This window comes from Bos indicus, chromosome 5 (genome assembly GCF_029378745.1).
Source record: "Bos indicus isolate NIAB-ARS_2022 breed Sahiwal x Tharparkar chromosome 5, NIAB-ARS_B.indTharparkar_mat_pri_1.0, whole genome shotgun sequence".
Classification (NCBI taxonomy): domain Eukaryota; kingdom Metazoa; phylum Chordata; class Mammalia; order Artiodactyla; family Bovidae; genus Bos; species Bos indicus.
In genome coordinates, this window is record NC_091764.1 from 36,580,245 (window position 1) to 36,601,287 (window position 21,043).

Here is a 21,043-nt window from a genome sequence, read left to right on the forward strand (position 1 = left end):
AAAGGAAGGTCAGAGGACCAGAGTGAAAACTTCAAGCAGAACAAACAGCACTCCTGGCTAAGCCCAATTTGCATAGGGCAGGCCCAGGTGGAGGAAAAAACATATAAAAGAAGGAGCCAAAGCGCTTTCTCTCGGACTCTCTCTCCCGCGTGCATGCGCTCTCTCTCTCTCTCTTTCTCTCTCTCACTCTCTCTCTCACTCTCTCTCCTTCCCTCCCCACGCACTCCTCCACTCTCTTCTCTTCAAGTCTTGGATTCTCCTGCTATCTTCTAAATAAAATAGAGCTGTAACACTGATTTGCCTAAGAGCTGTAGCACGGTTTGTCCAAGACCCAAGAGCTGTGACGCACCGAGGGCTTTAATGTCCGTCGCTCCAAATCTTTGTTGTGACGAGACAAAGAACCGAGGAACATACACTCGCGTGACACACCCAAGGCCTGCTCTAAATCAAACTTCCTAGATGCTCCCTATGCCAGTGGTTATGTGTTTCCAGCCCATCCTTTTTCTCAGAGGCAGCTTGCAGGACCATCTAATGTGGAGGATTCCATTTCAGTTTCTCACTTATACGACCCAAGTCCCTTGTTTCTAATCCTGACATGAAAGTTAAAACTCAAGTCCTTAAGTCACTGCCTCAGTGTCACTTCATAGACTCACTGTCTTGGTGTTCAGATCCTTCTTTATTATTGGCCTCAGGGTTTTTCTTTATCTTTGGGTAAGCTCAACTATGCACTTATAAAGAGTTTATCAGGGTGTGGGGAAAACTGGACAGCTACAAGCAAAAAAATAAAAGGGGACTACTTTCCCAAACCATACACAAAAACTCAAAATGGATTAAAGACTTAAACGTAAGACCTGAGACCATAAAACTCCCAGAAGAAAACATAGGCAGTATGTTCATTTATATAAATCTTAGCAATTTTTTTTTTTTTATCTATCTCCTTAGGCAAGGGAAATAAAAGTGAAAATAAACAAATGGGACTACATCAAACTATGAAACTTTTGTACAGGGAAGGAAACTATCAACAAAATGAAAAGGCCACCTACTGAATAGAAGATATGTGCAAACAATATATTTGATAAAGGGTCAATATTCAAAATATACAAAGAACTCCTATAACTCAACATTAAAAAAAAAAAAAAATTAACAATGGGCAAAGGACCAGAATACACATTTGGTCTCTAAAGACACACAGATGACCAATAGGCATGTGAAAAGATGCTCAACATCACTAATCATCAGAGAAACACAAATAAAAACCACAAAAAGATACCATCTCACACCTGTCAGAATGGCTATCATCAAAAAGACAATAAATATCAAGTGTTGATGAGGAAGTGAAGAAAAGGGAACCCTTGTGCACTGTTGGTGGGAATGTAAATTGGTGCCACAATGAAAAACAGTATGGAGGTTCCTCAAAAAACAATTAAACTAGAACCCACTCCAGTGTTCTTGCCTGGAGAATCCCAGGGACGGTGGAGCCTGGTGGACTGCCATCTCTGGGGTTGCACAGAGTCGGACACAACTGAAGTGACTTAGCAGCAGCAACCATATGATCTAGCATTATTACTTCTGGGTATCTATACCCCAAAAATAAAAACACTAATTTGAAAAGACATATGCACCCCTATCGAAGAAGGCAATGGCACCCCATTCCAGTACTCTTGCCTGGAAAATCCCATGGATGGAGGAGCCTGGTAGGCTGCAGTCCATGGGATCATGAAGAGTCGGGCACGACTGAGCGACTTCACTGTCACTTTTCACTTTCATGCATTGGAGAAGGAAATGGCAACCCACTCCAGTGTTCTTACCTGGAGAATCCCAGGGACGGGGGAGACTGGTGGGTTGCTGTCTATGGGGTTGAACAGAGTCAGACACAACTGAAGTGACTTAGCAGCAGCGGCAGCATGCACCCCTATAGTCATTGCCCAGCATTATTTATAATAGCCAATATATGGAAAGAACCTAAATATCCATCCACATATGAATGGATAAAGAAGATGTGGTATTACATATACAATGGAATATTAATCTTAATAAAATAAATGGAACTTTGCCACTGCAACAAAATGGATGGATCTAGAGGGTATTGCACTAAGGGAAATGAGTCACAGAAAGTAAAACACTGAATGATCTCACTTTCATGTGCAATCTAAAAAACAAAACAAAGACACAAGAAAATAAAGTGAAGACAGTTACAGAGAAAACAATAGGTGTTTGTCAGAGGGGAGGGAGGTGATGGGATTGAAATAGATGAAGGAGATTAAGAGGTACAAACTTCCAGTTATAAAATAAATATGCCACAAATATGTAATATAAAGCATAAGGAATATGGTCAATAATACTGTAATAACTCTATATGGGGACAGATGTTACTAGACTTATCATGGTGATCATTTCATAATGTATGCAAATGCCAAATCATTTAGGCAGTACATCTGAAACTGATATAATATTATCCACCAATCATATTTCAATCAGTCAGTGTTAATCACATATAAAAAATAAAAATAAATAATATGAAATGAGAGGGGGAAAAGTCTAAGGCAGTACTGTATTTTTAAGCATCTCTAAATGTCTTTTAGGAGGAGAAGTTTCAGGTTAGCTAGTCGGCAACCTTGTAAAAAGGAAATTGTTTATAGAATGTCTAGATGTAAAACTCTGCCCAGGCTGAGAGCCTTCTCTGCAGCAGAACCCTCACCTACAATCTCACACATTAATGGAAGATAAACTTAGTTTCATCTTGGTGACTTAAAGAATAAAGAGGTTACCACAGCAGCACTTTGGCAGCAGGAGGTACGGAGCAGTGAAAGCAGAATAATCAAAGATTAGAGGAATAGGGATTGTCTGAACCTGGGTCCCTTTAGCCCATCTCTAACTCTCCTTTTACCCCCTTCATCTCATCACCTTTCAGCTTAGCTCCCCACAGGCAGCTGAAGCCATGAGTGAGTATATATATATACCTCAGGGAATTCGTTGCAATCAGAACTCTAGAAGCAGGCAACTTGACTCTTATCAAGTAAGCTGTGGCTAAAACTATTGAAGTTCTGATCAGTTAAATCTAGGGATTTTGTTCTTGGTAACAAGGGATCAAGGGACTCTGGTTGAGCCTAAATTTACAATCAATTATAAAATTGGGGTGGGGGGAGGAGGAAAAAAGCAAATCATTCTAGGGAAACATCTTTTTTTCCTGTCTTAAATCCTAAATTCACTCTTTGTAGGCCTAACAGCTTCTGTTCTAGAAAGGAGTTCTAAACTACATCAACAAAAGTTTAGCCTTCATAGAAAATCCTTGAAGTCCTTTTTGGAATGGTTCTAAACCAATATTCCTAGAAAGATCTAAAGACCAGTACACATAGGAATCCTCAATGCAAATCAGATACAGGGTAAATAATCCTGAATTCCTCTCTACCACCAGCAATCCTCTGATAGAAAATCTGTCAATCATGATATCTCTGAGCCTGCTATCCTTCCTGTACCCTCTGGCTCCATCATTCCCTGCCTTAAACAGGAGAAGCAATGCCTCAGATAACATGGAGCATCTACCTCAAAGGCACAGTGGTATCCACCCGCTCTGAGAACTGATTTTCCTCAAGGTTTGCAGTCCTACATTAAAGCACTCACTAGTTCAAATGACATGTGTCAAAATAATTAATAATGTATCTTTTATAAATGGAGATTTAATTTTTTAATCTGCAGAAATAAACCATTTTTCCTTTGGTTGGACTTCTTTTTCAGTGGTACCATTAAAAACGTCCTCTCAAGAAAAGATCCTTTTCAACAAAGATGCAGCCTATTGGTGAAGAAGAGTTCAAGAATTACAGAAGAATATGAAATACTATATTTAGTCTGAGAATAAAAGACAATCACCTTCCATTTTACTTAGATAGATACATATAAAAAATTCTAAACTATTCTCTTCCTGCACATACCTACTACTTCTTTCAATTTTCAAATTCCGTTTGAATGATAAAAATACGAAGAAAAAAGGTTCCATATGGTGTTGGAACAACAGGATCAACCATCCCTCAAATGTGTGCTAACCTTAGGGCAGGCTGTATTACTAGAATTCACTAGTTAATGGCTCAACACCTTCTCTATTATTGCTTGAGTGATGAAACCTCTCTGGTCCTCAGTTTCTTGATCTGTAAAATGGAGATAATAAAAAAATACCTATTTCAGAGGGGCCTTGTGAGGTCTGAAACAATTCAGGTCTGTTACTGAATGGTCAATTCTTGCTAGCTCTCACTAAAATTAGCTTTATTATTAGCTATGGAATGCTTTACAATGTGCCAGGGAATCTGCATTGCTGCATTTACTACTTTTAAATCTGCTTCTTTCTTCAGAATAAGCACTTCTGATTATCACAGACCTCATTTAGTTCCATTTAAAAAAAAAAAAAAGAGTAGAATCAAGTGAAAAGTCAACTTCTAAGAAAAGGATATATTTTACATACAAATGGTATTTAATATTTTATTTCCAGCAACAGCTTAGAAAGAGTAAGTTTTACATGGATCCCCTCCACTTCTGGCCCCAGGGATGAGAAGGCACAATTCTCTTCAGACTTTTTTTTTTTTTAACTTATTTTGTATTGGGGTTAGCCAATTAACTAACAGTATTGTGACAGTTTCAGGAGAACAGTGAAGGGACTCAGCCATACATATACATGTATCCATTCAGAGACTTTCAGCTGTGTTAGGTAATTCCAAGAACACCATTACCCGTTTCATTACACAGGTACTGCTCTAAGGCTGAGGCTTATTCTGACTAGCCATGGGTTAGAATCTGCAATTCCGCTATTTAAAAATAGACCCAGTAGGAATGGCATCATTTGAAGCCCAAGAAATAACTAACAGATGATGGGTTTTAATAGCTTCCTAAAGCCTGAGTGTTTGATCTATTAAACAATCACATTCTTGAATTTACCACTTGTGAGTATGGACTAAAGTATAAATCTTGTGAAATACCTGCTTTTCCTTGACTATTCATCTCCTTTAATGGTGCGGGGAAAAACTAATAAAGTTTTAATTGAGCTATCCCTCTCAGCATTGAAGAGTGGTGGCTAAAATCTATACATAACATCAAAACAATTGCACTATAGAATTGGTCAACAGAAGTGCTTTTACTACATTTAGAAGAAAAGGGTATTAGCTGGCTTTCCAATCTATCAGGGAGAATAGATCAAAACTTTCCTTAGGAACTGTTTCAGTGCACAACAAATATCTAAGGTGGTTTCTTATTGTCACTAATCTAATTCTTAACGCTGTAAATTAAGCCATTCTCCTGTATTGTGCCCTTAAAACTTAAAAAGAGCAAACCAATAATTGGAGAAGTGTAAAAAAAATCTACAATCTACCTGTTAGCACATCTTCATGCCATGGTGATTTGATTAGTGATTTGATAAGTATAGATTACAACCCTGGACTTAATACAGAGTGGCCCACTTTTAAAATGGCCCATTTATAACAAAGGTCTCTCTGTTGGAACTGCCAGAGAGTTAAAAAAAAAAAATGCCACCACTATAAAAAACTTTTTTTTAGCCATGAATTGTAGAGCACTGAAATTGTAAGAGACCTTCATGGAGACCTTCATTTCAGCACAGTTCTACTGATTGTGTGACTATAAACAAGTCAAGATTTCCTGATTCTCATACTCTGTCACTATAGTAAGATGACTGCCTGCTCTCAAACTACCCTAAGAGAAGACCTAAAGAATAAGGGACACAATATAAGTATTATAAAATGCTATAAGCTTCTTGGAGAAAAGACTCTAAATGTCTTAAGTAAGAAAAATTCATAAATATCTTTTAAGATAGAATATTTGTAATGAAGATTCAGGCTACCACAAACTAAAAAATTATTGAATTCTTACGAGTTTCAAATATAACACTCACCACAGGAGAAAGGGGAAAGATAACCTACCCCATTGTCCCATCCATTAGAAGAATCGTGTTGTATATGTGAGAAAAGATGAAGAGAAAGAGAATTGTGCTGAAGAACATTGTCATCCATGATCCATGATCCTCACGAAACATTTTTAACCGGAGCAACTGACCTGCAATATAATTATTATTGGATATCAGTATACATTGCAACTCAAAATACATACAGCATTGTTTTATTTTAATTAATTTCTTTTATCTCACTAATATTCTGAAGTCTTTGCCCCTAGCACTTGTCTTACAGGAGAAACTACTACCTAAGATCCTTATTGCTCTTTTGTAAATAAATGATGAAGTCCATGACAATCTCCACCTCATCATCCTAGAGCAAATACTAGCATGAAAATCTAGTGTACAGAGAGCACTCATTATGCTGGCATGAAAATAAGATTAATTAGAATACTTACCTTATATTTTTTACTTCAGAAATATGTTTTTGGTTCATTTACTGAAACTACTTAAGTAAGGCGAATGGTAAAGATGTTACATAAATTCTTAATTCCCTTTTGTTCCCACAGGCCCATTCCCAGTACTGGTCAGATGATAGGCAAACTTCACTTATGATAAAGTACATGAATATGCGAATGGTAAAAATGAAGTCTCTATCATAAGAGTCAGAAGGCTTATTAGCCTTGCTGCTGCTGCTGCTGCTAAGTCGCTTCAGTCGTGTACAACCCTGTGCAACCCCAAGACAACAGCCTACCAGGCTCCTCCATCCATGGGATTTTCCAGGCAAGAGTACTGGAGTGGGGTGCCATTGCCTTCTCCTTAATAGCCTTACTCGTACCTAAAATATCCATTTCACCTACAGGCTGGTGCACAAGTGTGTGTGGTGTGTGGGGTCTGGTAGCATGTACACGTGTTATGGAGTCAGTGTGGTTCCCAGCAAAACATGATTTCTAACCATGCCTAATATTCACTTACAAAGATAATTACTAAAAATGGAGAGAATGGTCTATTAATCTATGGCAAAGGAGGCAAAACCACACAATGGAGAAAAGACAGTCTCTTCAACAAGTGGTGTCTGGAAAACTGGATAGCTACACATAAAAGAATGAAATCAGAACACTCCCTAACACTGTACACAGAAGTAACTTCAAAATGGATTAAAGATCAATATGTGGAGCTGGAAACCATAAAACTCCTAAAGGAAAGCACAGGCAGAATACTGTTTGACTAAAATTGTAGCAATTTTGGATGTGTCTCTTAAAGTGAAGGAAATAAAAATGGGACCTAATTAAAGTTAAAAGCTTTTACACAGATAAAAGGTGATGGTGGTGCAGTCACTATGTCCTGTCCGACTCTTGTGACCCCACAGCCTGTTAGGCTCCTATGTCCCTGGGATTTCCCAGGCAAGAATCCTAGAGTGGGTTGCTGTTTCCTTCTTCAGGGGATCTTCCAGACCCAGGGATCGAATCCAGATCTCCTGTATTACAGGTAGAATCTTAACTGACTGAGCCAAAGGTAACCACCAACAAAACAAAATGACAACTTGGGAGAAAACATTTGCAAATGATATGACTGACAGTGAGTTAATATCCAAAATACATAAACAGCTCAAACAAGTGGACATCAAAAATTAGTAAATAAATAACCTGATTTAAAAACAGGCAGAACACCTGAATAGATATTTTTCCAAAGAAGACATGCTGATAGCCAACAGACACATGAAAAACTGCTCAGTATCACTTATCATCAGGGAAATGCAAGTCAAAACTAAAATGAGATATCATCTCACATCTATCACAATGGCTATTATTAAAAAGAAGACAAATGACTAATGCTGGCAGGGATGTGGAGAAAAGTGAACCCCTTTACACTACTGGTGGGAATGTAAACTGGTACAGCCACTGTGGAAAACAGTATGGAGGTTTCTCAAAAAACTAAAAATGGAACTACCATTTGACTCAGCAATTCCACTCCTGGGTATACAACCAAATGAGCCAAAAAACACTAATTCAAAAACATAATACATGAATCCCAATGTTCATAGTAACATTATTTGCAATTGTTAAGATATGGAAAAAAACCTAAGTGTCCATCAACATATGAATACACACACACACATACACACACACACAAAGGAATAAGGCCATAATGAAGAATGAAATTTTGCCATTTGCAAAAACATGGATGAACTTGGAGGGTATTACACTAAATAAAAGTTAGACCAAAAGATAAATACTGTATGATATCAGTTATATGTAGAGTCTAAAAAATAAAACAACCTAGTAAACATAATAACAATGAAAAAAGCAGACCCACAGATAAAACAAACTAGTAGTCACCAGTGAGAAGGAAAGGGGAGGGATTAAGAGGTACAAACTATTATGTATAAAATAAGCTACAGGATATACTGTACAACACAGGGAATGTACCCAACATTTTATAACATCCATAAGTGGAGTATAACCTTTAAACACTGTGAAACACTACATTTTATACCTATAACATATAATACTCTACATCAACCACACTTCAATAAAAAAAGAAAAAAATGTTAAAATGCAAATACTTCAAGGAGGAAAATGTATTAAGATGAATACTAAAGTAAAAACTACTGGTATCATAAATAGGCCAGATAAATATTTTGATTTATGATAAAGAGAACTGACAGCACTCATATCCTGAAAGGTAAGGAAGATTAAAAAAACAACAAGATTAAGAAAAAATAAACACAGGCCATCCTGGTTTCTCCTAAGAGGAAGTTTATCCAAATAATGAGAAAGAAGATGATGCACATATAGGAACTACAATTAAAATAGGGTAGGTCTGAAATCTTACAATAAAATTTCTCATGAGAGAAAACATTTCTTTTTGATGATATGTCAAAGCTATGGAGAAAATATGTATATTTCCATCTGGAAAATATCTCTCTAGGGACAGACAGTAGCTCTCACATAAGCTTCTGAGCATAGGAAGAAACCATCTTTTAAGATTTAACTAATTTTCCCTCATCCCTTTCTGTTATTAAAATAGCACTTTAGATTTCATTTGGAAACCATTCCAGGCAAGAGTGCTGGAGTGGGGTGCCATTGCCTTCTCTGAACAGAAACATTACCCCAGCTAAAACTTTAAATGGAGCAAATATGGGAGATTTGGTTACCTCATCTGGTTTCTTGGCCTGTACAAGAAAAGCAAAGGACAAATCTGAAAGTCAGAGGGAAAGTGAATTACAACTGAGAGAAGAATGTGGAAAATGTTCTACTGAAGCAAAGGATACTGATGCTGCAAATTACAGCATTATACAACTTGTGATAATTGAATCAATAATTATAGAAATCGAGGGAATTGCAAGTCTCCACACAACACCTTGTTGGGAATATTATAAATAGATATTAAACAGAGAATGCTTGAGAGTGAAAAATCCACGCCATAAATATCTTAAAGCAAACTGCAAAGAATATCATTCATTCTTTGAACAGATATTGAATGTGTGTTTTTTACATGCCAGCTGTGGATCAAGGTGCTAGAGGTACAGCTGTGAGCAAGGCAGGAAGATGTTCAAAGTCAACCGTCATTTGAGTAGTTAATGAAAATCTTATTTTAGACTGATGGACTCAGTGTTCCCTTTGCTGCAAGTCCTTCAGCCTTGATCTATTTATTTAATTCAGCAGTTGATATGTTGAAGAACTGCTAAGACCAGAAATTAGAGTTCTTTGAAATTAAAATGTGAATTTCTTTCCTAACATATGCCTATGTCAAAAATTTCACTAATGGATATACTTTAAAAGTCAAATAATAATGCCGGTGACTCAAGAGTGCTTTGCAAATAAAATACAGTGGATTAACTGTACATGACGACTGAAATAATAAAGAGTTAGTAAAATGAGAGATGTGCCAGGATCATTTATGCTGTCATTGCCGAACTCATTGCCTGGCACTAATTTCAGTCATTAGAGCCATTATAATGAAATGGCAGGTTAACACGACTTGCAATTCACTCGAAACACACAATAAAAGAACTTCAATATATGAAGGCCAGATCCAGAGTGACCCAAATGTTGAGTCAAATCATACTAAATAAAAAAATTTCCCATAAGCTACTTCAAGGTTAACTCATTGAGTGACCATCCTAATGCTAGAAATATGTATACACAGACTGTCATCAGCTGACTCCCCATCAATTTGATCAAACCAGGAACCTCAGAGTTACCTAAGGATGTCACATGGAAGTGAACTATCTCTACCCTGTGGTGTGACCACTCACACATTTGTTTTCCCTGGGACAGCAGTGGCTTGTGACTGTTGTCCTGGCATAATTATTACGAGTGTCCCCTTCCTTTCTGTATTGGTTTGGATAGTAAGTTATATGCCACCTTTCTTATAGGTAAAAGAATTGAGAATTTTTTAACACTCTTCTTTAGAGGAGATTCAGGGAGATACCTGAGTGAAAACAGTCAACTGAAATAAAAGACATCACTACGAGGGATATATCACTGACAAAGTGATAAATGACTTTTATTTTAATCCTATGTATATTTGTAAATCTTAGTGTATATTTATGTTACTAATAAAATGTGTCTTGGACTGTATGGGCCATCACCTTTGACATGGTCAAGGTAATTGGAAAACAAATCTTAAAACTATCAGCAGCATTAAAGTGGTACACAAGCCCATGCATTAGAAGAGAGGGTTGGAGGGCACAGTGATTGTTACAAATGTTGGTGCACAGTACTGAAATAGTCTAGAATCTCAGAATCTTTCCTGGAGATACAGTAGGTTTAGAACCACTAAGATTCATAAGATTCTAACAAGGATAATGACCTAAAAGCTAATTTTAAAATAGATGATGGCTCACACGAATTGTGGAAGATGGAAGTAGATAGGTGTAAGAGAATTTAGGGAGAAACTACTTTGTTTCTTGGCTTTTTTTGCTGCTGTGTTCTCATTAGCAAAAGAATAAAAACGAAAATTTGCTCTTTACCTCACATCCAGACTTTGATGCTAAGTTCTGGGTCCCTTTTCTTTAGAAGTAGTTTTCAGCAGGAGACCTTGAACAAAGAAATAAACTAAACAACCTCAGAGGAGAAGGACTAGAAGCATGTGTGCTTCCGGTTAAGAGATGGGGGTACTCCTGGCAAGTTGTTGAAGCAAGGTTGAGTGGAGGGCTTCTAGATTCAGAGAGGATACAAAGATTCTGGTCTCCAAGGTGGCAAAACCTCACTTAGGTTTGAGTCCATGGATGCTGGTGAAGGCCAAAGTATCAAGGGTCATGGCCTTGGAATTCAAGTAAAGATACTGAGCTGGCCTCAGGGGAAGAGCAACCAGTAGAGCAGTCACCCACTTTCATCAGGAACACAGCAACCTGGGTAGGATTCCAGCAGTCTGTTGGTGGAGGTCATCAAGAGGGCATGACATCTGGCTGACCCAGGAACAGAACCGGGGCAATGAGAGGTTCCTCATCCCCATTCCTGGACTTGGGATATATGCTGCCCACTGGTTCCCCGTGCTTGTATGCTAAGTCGCTTCAGTCGTGTCCAACTCTTTGCGACCTCACAGACTGTAACCTGTCAGGCTCCTCTGTCCTTGGGATTCTCCAGGCAGGAATATCAGAGTGTGTTGCCATTTCCTCCTCCAAAGGGTCTTCTCAACCCAGGGATCGAACCTGCATCTCCTTCGGCTCCTGCACTGCAAGCAGACTCTTTACTGTTGAGCCACGGAGGAAGCCCACACTGTTCCCCTAACGGGAACCATTTCCAAGAACACAGTCTTAGGAGAGAAATGTGTTTTTGAGACCATCAGGATGGACTATGTGACTGAACCCATTGAAGACCTCTGATTCTGGTGTGTAGATGCAGAGATCTTCTGTCTTGCAACCACTCAAGACAAGCCTCACACATAAGTTCCTTTGCTTGCTAAGCCTACCAGTCTGAAGAAGTCTGCTTCATGCTTTGGTTTGTTCCTTCCCTCCTTGTACAGGGCCAGTTTCAGATTTCACCAGGAAGTTCCTGAGGTTGTAAACCTATACTCTTTTAGATGGCATCATTGTGCCAAAGACCATCACCCAAGCAGCAATAGTAGAGGGGAAGCTCAGGTTAATGCAGACTCAAGGATTTATTTCCAGCACCCAATAAGCCTTGGGACTGCTTTGAATTTTAGAGATAAAAAAGATGCTCTGAAAATTACCAATTCTGTACTCTCTGTTCACCTAAGTAGGAAGTCTGAGCAAGACACTTAATTTAGAGGAGAAAATGTGGCATTACGCATACTACCCTGACCAGGAAATATGAAAGGAGGCACTTTCCACAAGAAGATGCCAAACTGAAGCTAACACTACTATTCATTAAGTCTTCTGCTCCAAAATCTCCTATATACAATGTGTCGATTACATACATAATGTCTATGTGCAACTACTTAATGTATACACATATACATAAATATAATTTGCAGTTATTTAAAGGAATGTATTTAATTTGCTGCAGTCAAAATTCAGTCAAAGTCAGCACAGCAGGCATTCTACATAACAGCACGAATATTTTATGTTGCCAGTAACAAAAACAATGGTTCCAAACCCTTGCTTTTTATCACTCAGAATACTTGGGCTTCTGATATACTCCAAAAATGGTGTTACAAAACATATGTTAAATAGACATCATTGTAAAATTTAAATAAATAAAATAGAAAACTAGTATCAGCTTAAATGATAATAAGTTGATCTTGCGGTTTTTCTCGAGTTGTGGTGGGAAGCTTAGGGTTTCTCTCAAGTTGTGACAGGGACCTCAGGGAACCCGCTCGTGTTGCCTCCGAGAAGTCGGGTCTCTTCTCGCGTTGCGAGGGGCACGTCGGGATTCCTCTCGAGATGCTGCAGGCGAATAGGGCCGTGTCTCGAGTTCAGTTGGGAAATTCAGTGTACCTCTCCGGCGGTGACAGGGATCTCGGGCTTTTTATCAAGGTTCAACGAGGGAGTCAGGCCTCGTCTGGTGTCGAGGCATGGAACTCTGCATTCCTCGCGAGTTGTCCAAGGGTTGTCAGGGCTCCGGTTGAGTTCAGGAGGGAAATTTGAGCTTTTTCTAGAGGATCAGCACGGGAGACAGGCCTCCCATCCTGTTGTGTGGGGATACTTTGGCTTCCATTGGAGCCAGTGAAGGGGAATCAGGACTTATCTCGAGCTGAGGGGGCACTCGGTGTCCTTTTTCCTTGAAGCAGGATCGGCGGGGTTCCACTCGAGATTCAACAGGTGAGACAGGCTTCCTCTTGTGGTGCGAGGGGAAGGTGGGATTCCTCTTGAGTTGAAGCAGGAAATGGGCCCTCATCTGCAGATGAGATGGGAAACACGGTGCTCTTGTTTTGTGTGCCCCCTAGATTTATTTTATATTTGCCCAATAAAACCCCAGCTCTGACTCAGAGCTACAATTTGCTTTCTCCAATTTCAGTAAACTTATGCGGGAAAAGCTACACAAATGGGTTGATGCACTACTACAGAATCAAGATCTCCAACCTCTGCTGTTACCACAGCACTGCACATTAATACATCCATTTTAAATTACACCTCAAAGCTCCTACTAAGCCTCTTTCACTCTCAGAATGTGGCCTTAGTCTCAACCTCAAGAAAATATCACTACCACTAAATATGACTTCCTTCAACTTTCTTCCCACTCATGTACATCCATCCACTTATCCACTTTCTCTGCTATTCCTACTATATTCTTTTGTACTTTTCTGTGCTCTTCCTGCAAAAACATCACATGTACTTTTAAAACCATAGGCTCCCCTGTTTTGGTGCCTTGCTTCAGCAACCATCTTTTCTCTCCTTCTTGTGTCCAATCTCTCTCTCTGGGTTCTCTTCCCTCTGCCTCTTAAGCTTCTTAAGTCCATCCTAAAAACAGTGTTTTCTTGACCTCATGTCCTTAAACTACCATCCATTCAATTTCCCTTCTCAACCAGACTTCTAGAGAGTAATCTTCATCAGTCCCCCTCATGAGGGGGACATACAATGCAAGCACTATTGAAATTGTTCTGGCAAATGTTAATGGTCCCCACTATTGCCAAATATAGTAGAAATACACTGGCCTTTAATTTACAGGCTGTGTCTGACACAGCAGTTATCCATTCTGTCCTTGCTGATACTCTACTTCTTTGGTTTCCCAAACACCAAACATTCCTTGTGCTCTTTCTACTTTCTTGTTTATTCTCATCAATTTGTGGGGCATCTCTTCCACCTGTCACATAAACAACAATGTTCCCCATGGTCTGTCCCCAGTCTTTCCCTTTGTCATATCCCTATAGAGTCTCATCCACTCTGTGGGTTTACTATCCAGTATCTCCAGCATAGACTTTTCCTCCTGACCTTCAGACTGGAAGAACAATCTACCCGCTGTATTCCTGGATGTCCTACTGTCAATTCAAACTCAGTATACAAGAAAGAATCCAGGATGTCGTGGTGGGCCAGTGGCTAAGAATCTGCCTGCCAGTGCAGGGGACATGGTTTCAATTCCCAGTCTGGAAAGATTTCACATGCCACGGGGCAACTGAACCCATGCACCACACTCCTGAGCCCCCATGCCCAACTATCGAGCCCATTCACCACCACCACTGAAGCTCACTCATCTCGAGCCTGTGCTCTGCAATACGAGAAGCCACTGAGACTGGAAAGCTTGTGCAGCACAAGGAAGAGTAGCCCCCGCCGGCTTCAACTAGAGAGAGTCTGAGCACAGCAAGAAAGACCCGGCACGGACACAAAATAAATAAGTTAATTTAAAAATAAAAGAATTCAAAATTTCCACCTCTTGTCCCAACAATACAGTTTACCTATGACTCCAGTCTGATCTTTCCCATCCCTAAATCCACCCCTACTTCTGACTTCATCATCTTATCATTTTCAAAATGACAAGGTTAGATTCATTCTCAATTTTTGATTCCTGCACACTTTCCATTTCAATCAACAGTCTTATTATTGTATAAGCTTCAATGCATGCTCTTCTCCCATAATTTGTTGCAGTGGGACTGTGGCAAAAATCTGACTGATCTTCCTTACTCCAGCCTCTTTTCCCATCTCAATCCATCCACAATAGAGCTAACTAAAATATAACTATGGTCATCCTACCCCTTCACTTTAAATCTTTCAGTGATCACTCCTCACCTAAAGAATAAAATTCCAGTTCCTTACCCTGGTATAGAAGGCACTGCTTGACTTGACCCAGGCTCATCTCTCCTCTCTCACCAGCTTTCCCTCTAGTTCCATCAACACTAAACAGACATCAGTTCCCTACGTTCATGCTGAACGCCCTGCTTGGGGTACTCTTCTTCCTCCCTCACTTGACTAACACCTATGTTTCCCGTGGGCCTTAAAATTAAGGTCAGACATGATCTCCTCTAGGAAATCTCCTTCACTGTCAAACATTTCATATACTGGAGTAATAGCCAGAAGAGCTTACAGGATTGATTCTCACAGGAGGTAATAATGCTCCTCCAGTGAAGACAAGGCGATATGGGCGCAAGTCAAGCGCGGGGTAAAGGGGTGGGTTACATGGCTTTTATCTCGAGGACTGTTTTGTTAATGAGAGATAAGTTCAAACTCTGCTAACTCAAAAGTCTTTAGGTTAAAAAAAGGAATCACTCTTACTCGTTAAGAGAAAAAGTATTACTTATTATATTTTATCTATCATTGCATGCCTCTCTAATATATAAAATGAACCCAAGGTAACACACTGATAAGATTCTTTAACATTAATATTTAACATTTTAAATATTAGCATACTTGACAATTAATATGTTCTATTTCTTAGGTCTAGAAGAGGATAAAGGGCAAAATGAAATTGGATCAGAGCACTTAAAATTAATTGAACTTCACTTCCAATAAGACTAAAATAAGTATATGAAGAATTCATGACTGGTTTGTATAAATGTATAGTTTATAAGAAAATGATATTTTAAGATTTACTGATTTTAAAATGCTAACAGAATAAGAATAACAATTAGAGAATTAGTCCATGAATAGGACCCCAACAAAGAAAATTATATAACAAAACACACCAGAATATCATTAGGGATGAAGGCTATTCTAGTTAGACAAACACAATTGTATATAATAAGTATAAAATGATGAAACTTTTCTATCCTAAGGACACCATTTCATTAATATTCAGATCAAATCTCCTTACTTCAGTGTACTAAAAGAATTTAAAAACATTGAACAGACGGCTATCATTCCTTATTAGAAGTAGGTGTTTACACAGAAAATATTTGTGATTCATTGAGTTTGACAGAAAATCAAATATGGTGAGTTGAAACATAATTGTGTGTGAAACTAAAAATCATAATATGCATTATAAGTATAACATGTATATTATAATATGCATTATAATGTACATTTCAAAAGGTTCTAAAAAGAAAGGAGAATCAGACCACGTGCTCCACCATCTCCCAGAGTTTGTTCAAGTTCATGTGCACTGAATCAGTGATGCTACCTAACCATCTCTTCCTCTGCTTACTCCTTCTCCTCTTTCCTTCAATCTTTCCCAACATCAGAGCCTTTTCCAATGAGTCAGCTCTTCGCATCAGGTGGCCAAAGCGTTGGAGCTTCAGCTTTCGCTTCAGTCCCTCCAATGAATGCTCAGGGCTGATTTCCTTTTGGAATGACAATATCATCACTATTATTAAATTTTTTGCATCATCATTATTATATGGACACCAGCTTTGGAAAAAAATAACATTTATACTTTTAAACTAGGTTTTAATTTAGTGTTGGGCATTCTATTGATCCAACTGAAAAAGAAAAATTAAACTGTCAAGACTAATCCCTTGAAGGCTGATCCATTTTTCCAAGCAATCCTAATCAATACAAGGCTCATACATTGGCTCCTTGATCATAGGTGGTGATGGGACAGGAGGGACTGGCCCTCCCACAACCATACATATTGGGAAAGTTGGGAAGGCAAAATAAAGCCAGGAGCCAAAATTCTGCCATGTCCCCCAGGTTTCCTATTATTTGTATCCATGTATACATGACTTCATCACAACAAACTGGAAAATTTTAAAGAGATGGGAATACCAGACCATATGACCTGCCTCTTGAGAAACCTGTATGCAGGTCAAGAAGCAAGAGTTAGAACTGGACATGGAACAACAGACTGATTCCAAATCAGGAAAGGAGTATGTCAAGGCTGCATATTGTCACCCTGCTTATTTAACTTCTATGCAGAGTACATCATGAGAAAGGCTGGGCTGGATGAAGCACAAGCTGGAATCAAGGTTGCTGGGAGAAATATCAATAACCTCAGATATGCAGATGACACCACCCTTATGGCAGAAAGTGAAGAAGAACTAAAGAGCCTCTTGATGAAAGTGAAAGAGGAGAGTGAAAAAGTTGGCTTAAAGCTCAACATTCAGAAAACTAAGATCATGGCATCTGGTCCCATCACTTCATGGCAAATAGATGGAAATAATGGAAACAGTGATAGACTTTATTTTGGGGGGGCTCCAAAATCACTGCAGATGGTGACTGCAGCCATGACATTAAAAGATGCTTGCTTCTTAGAAGAAAAGTTATGACCAACCTAGACAACATATTAAAAAGCAGAGGCATAACTTTGCCAGCCAAGGTCCATCTAGTCAAACCTATGGTTTTTCCAGTAGTCATGTATGGATGTGAGAATTGGACTATAATGAAAGCTGAGCACCAAAGAATTGATGCTTTTGAACTGTGGTGTTGGAGAAGACTCTTGAGAGTCCCTTAGACTGCAAGGAGATCCAATCAGTCCACCCTAAAGGAAATCAGTCCTGAATATTCATTGGAAGGATAGATGCTAAAGCTTTACCTCCAATACTTTGGCCACCTGATGCAAAGAACTGACTCATTGGAAAAGACCCTAATTCTGGGAAAGATTAAAGGCAGGAGAAGAAGGGACAACAGAGGATGAGATGGTTGGATGGCATCACCAACTCAATGGACATGAGTTTGAGTATGCTCCGGGAGTTGGTGATGGACAGGGAAGCATGGCATGCTGCAGTCCTTGGGGTCTCAAAGAGTCAGATATGACTGAGTGACTGAACTGATACATGACTTCTGCCTTCTATTCTGAAATTGGTTTTCATTCACAGCTTTCCTCTTTCATTCACAAGTCCTCTAACTCATTGAGACTGGCTCCTTGTATTTGCAAACTTATTATTTTTCTACCCATTCCACTTACAGATTAATTAAATAACAGTGTTAAAAATTTATTAACAGGTTAGCAATTCCAGATATAAGAAGCTTGGAAGTAGCCACTTAACAAGCAAAAAGCTGAACAGACTGAAAACTCAATAACTTTTCTAAGACCGGTAACACAGGCGAGGTCAAACCATTACAGAAGCATACAGGTGAGTACAAAGAGTCACAGCTGATTACAGCAAAAACTTATTAAAAAAAAAAACACACACACACACACAAAAAAAAAACTACCTTGGAAACCAGGCAGTGCTGGCATAGGAAAGCCTAAACTGCAGGCTCAGTGTGTACAAGTGCTCTGCTGTGCTGTGCTAAGTCGCTTCAGTTGTGTCTGATTCTTTGTGACACTATGTACCATAGCCCACCAGGCTCCTCTGTCCATGGGATTTTCCAGGCAAGAATACTCAGTGTGTGCAAGACTGAAAGTTAAAAACTCCAGACACCTAGCCATGGCAGGGGTGGGAGGGAGGCTCATTTTTAAAACGCTCCAGAACACTCTATTCTTCTTAATAATGACTGCCCTCAGGAGAAGATGCTTCACCATACCTAATGTGCTAAGTTTCAATCAGAATCTAAGTGATCTGGAGGAAAAGAAATGCCCAACTCCAGGCCTCTCAAGCTATCCTCTCCAGCCTTAAGGAACTGTGGGATAACTAAGAAGTACATGGAGGTTCAATCCAGAGGCGTAGGCTCACTGAAAACTGAGACCTAATTACAGAACTATAAAATGCCTCCTTTCCTCCACATCTTACTGCCGTACTACCAAAGGCCTACGTATACCTGGTACATCATGTCCAGCTATTAAGAAAAAAAATTACAAGGCATACTCAAAGACAAAAACAGATTTTGATGTTCATGTTAGTAGTTCATATGGAAAATTCTTCATTTTGTTGGTAATATTTTTTCACAATAAAAATATTTGTTTTACACCTTTGTTGAGCACCTACTATGTGTCTGGTTATGTTATATAATATAAACATAATGTAATATAAATATAATTGTGAAAACACAACAAATGTACATTTTCATGTATTGCAAAGGGACCAGGAAGGAAGAAGAATAGTAAGCTAAAATATAAAGCTACTAGTGAGCACATTTAAAATCTGGTGTTCCTTTAGGGCCATGGCCCATAAGAGAGCTAAGAAAATGAAGTTAAGCCTGGAGATACTACATATTAGGAAATGAACTTGCATCTCTACAGTAAATCAGGATCCTCCAAAGAGTCTACAGTTGTCCTAAAAGAATAGTGTCTCCTGGACTCCAGACTTGGCAAACCCAAATGTATTCTAGAGGAAAAGAAACCTAATTTAAATCCTCAGAATTCCCATAGATCATATTATTAAAATATGAGTTCAGAGTTAATATTCACCAAATACAAAAGGAAATGTTACCATGCATGAGTTGAGAGAAACAGCAAATAGAATATTTAGACCACACAAGGACTTCAGATTTTCAATTACCAAACATACAGTATTTAAAATTGGCTGTCTCAACACATGCCAGCATTCCTCTACATTCTTAAACATATGAATTACAGTAATAAATTTTAATATCTTGTTGACTAATTATGTCAACAGTGCCAATTCTGGCTTTGTTCTTTAATTAATTTTTCTTCTCATCATAGGTCATATATTCTTGCATCTTTGCATGCCTGAGAATTTTTTTTACTGAAATCCAGACATTACGAATTTTCATCTTATTAAGTGCTAGATATGTTTGTATTTTTATTAAGCACTTTTGGGTTTTGTTCTGAGATGTATTTAAGTTACCTGGAAATCATTTGATCCTATTGAGCCTAGTTTTTCAGGTTTGTTAGGTAGAATCAAAGAAGCCTTTATTCTAGGGCTAACTTTGTCCACTATCACCCCTCCACTCTACCTGATGCACCATAAATTCCAAGACTGCCTCTCTGACTTGTGGGGACACAAACTATTCTTGGCCCTGTATGAGAGCCAAGGATTTTACTCCTGATCCTTTAGAGTGGTTCCTTCCCTACCCTGAGTGGTTTCCTCACAGGTATGTGCTCATTGTGACTCAATTGAAGACTTAAGAGAGATCTGCAAATCTCTGAAGTTATTTCTCTGTGCTCCTCTCTTATTGCTGTCTTTTCCTCTTGAGAGATTTTCTGATTTTCAGGGACCATATGGAATACTGTGGCTTATAATCTGAGGCAATCACAGGGTGAGACAGAAATTGAAATTCTGGCTACCAACTACTAGAACACAAGGGACCAACTACCAGAAAAAGGAAAACTCAGAAAGTAAGCCCCCAATTCTAGCACAATTTCCGGTAGTGTATTTGCTGACACCTAAACTATGGTGGGCTGCCATCTATGGGGTTGCACAGAGTTGGACACAACTGAAGCGACTCAGCAGCAGCAGCAGCAGCAAACTGTGTAGATGAGAGGTATCAACTACAAATGGGTACTTGCCATGGGCACTTGCCATCTCCCTCTACAAGGATTAAATCATGTGTGCTGCAGCTTCGGATTTTCAACACCCCTTGAAAGGAGTTTAGAGTTGAGAACAGAGATGAGGCATTCTGTGCTCAGAGAAAAACTGGCAAGACAGGCCTTCAGATAGTTAGATATTTTCAGGAGTTGATTTTATGAGCCCAATACTTGTATCTCCTCATCTACAAAAGCGCTAAAATCCTTCATGGTGACAACTGTTCCTCATGACCAGAAAAAGTTTCATAAGACTAGTAGGCAACTTCAGGAGAAACAAATGCTCGATTGCATGTGTTCCTCTTCACCAAAGTCACACATCTACTGTCCTCCCCCCACACCTCACTGGGACAGTTTCTCAGCACTGTCTGAGGTGCTGACTTCCGGACTGCAGTCCTCATTTTGCCACAAATAAAACTTAGCTCTCAACTTACATGTTGTGTGTTTTTTTAAGTCGACAGAGGTAAGACCAAGTGAAAAATAACTGATACAAGAAAATCCCTAAATATAG

General features: G+C 38.9%; 1 protein-coding gene across 3 annotated transcripts in view; it reads right to left on the minus strand.

The window, feature by feature from the left end:
- Positions 1-21,043, minus strand: part of TMEM117 (transmembrane protein 117) — a 606,406-nt gene that overhangs the window by 483,374 nt on the left and 101,989 nt on the right. For 2 of the 3 annotated variants that reach the window (XM_070789240.1, XM_019960751.2), the window contains one exon: positions 5,919-6,051. In XM_070789240.1, the coding sequence (XP_070645341.1) occupies positions 5,919-6,051 (133 nt within the window). Of the gene's footprint in view, positions 1-5,918; positions 6,052-21,043 lie in introns of those variants that run through there. The other variant, XM_070789241.1, reaches the window with a different exon arrangement.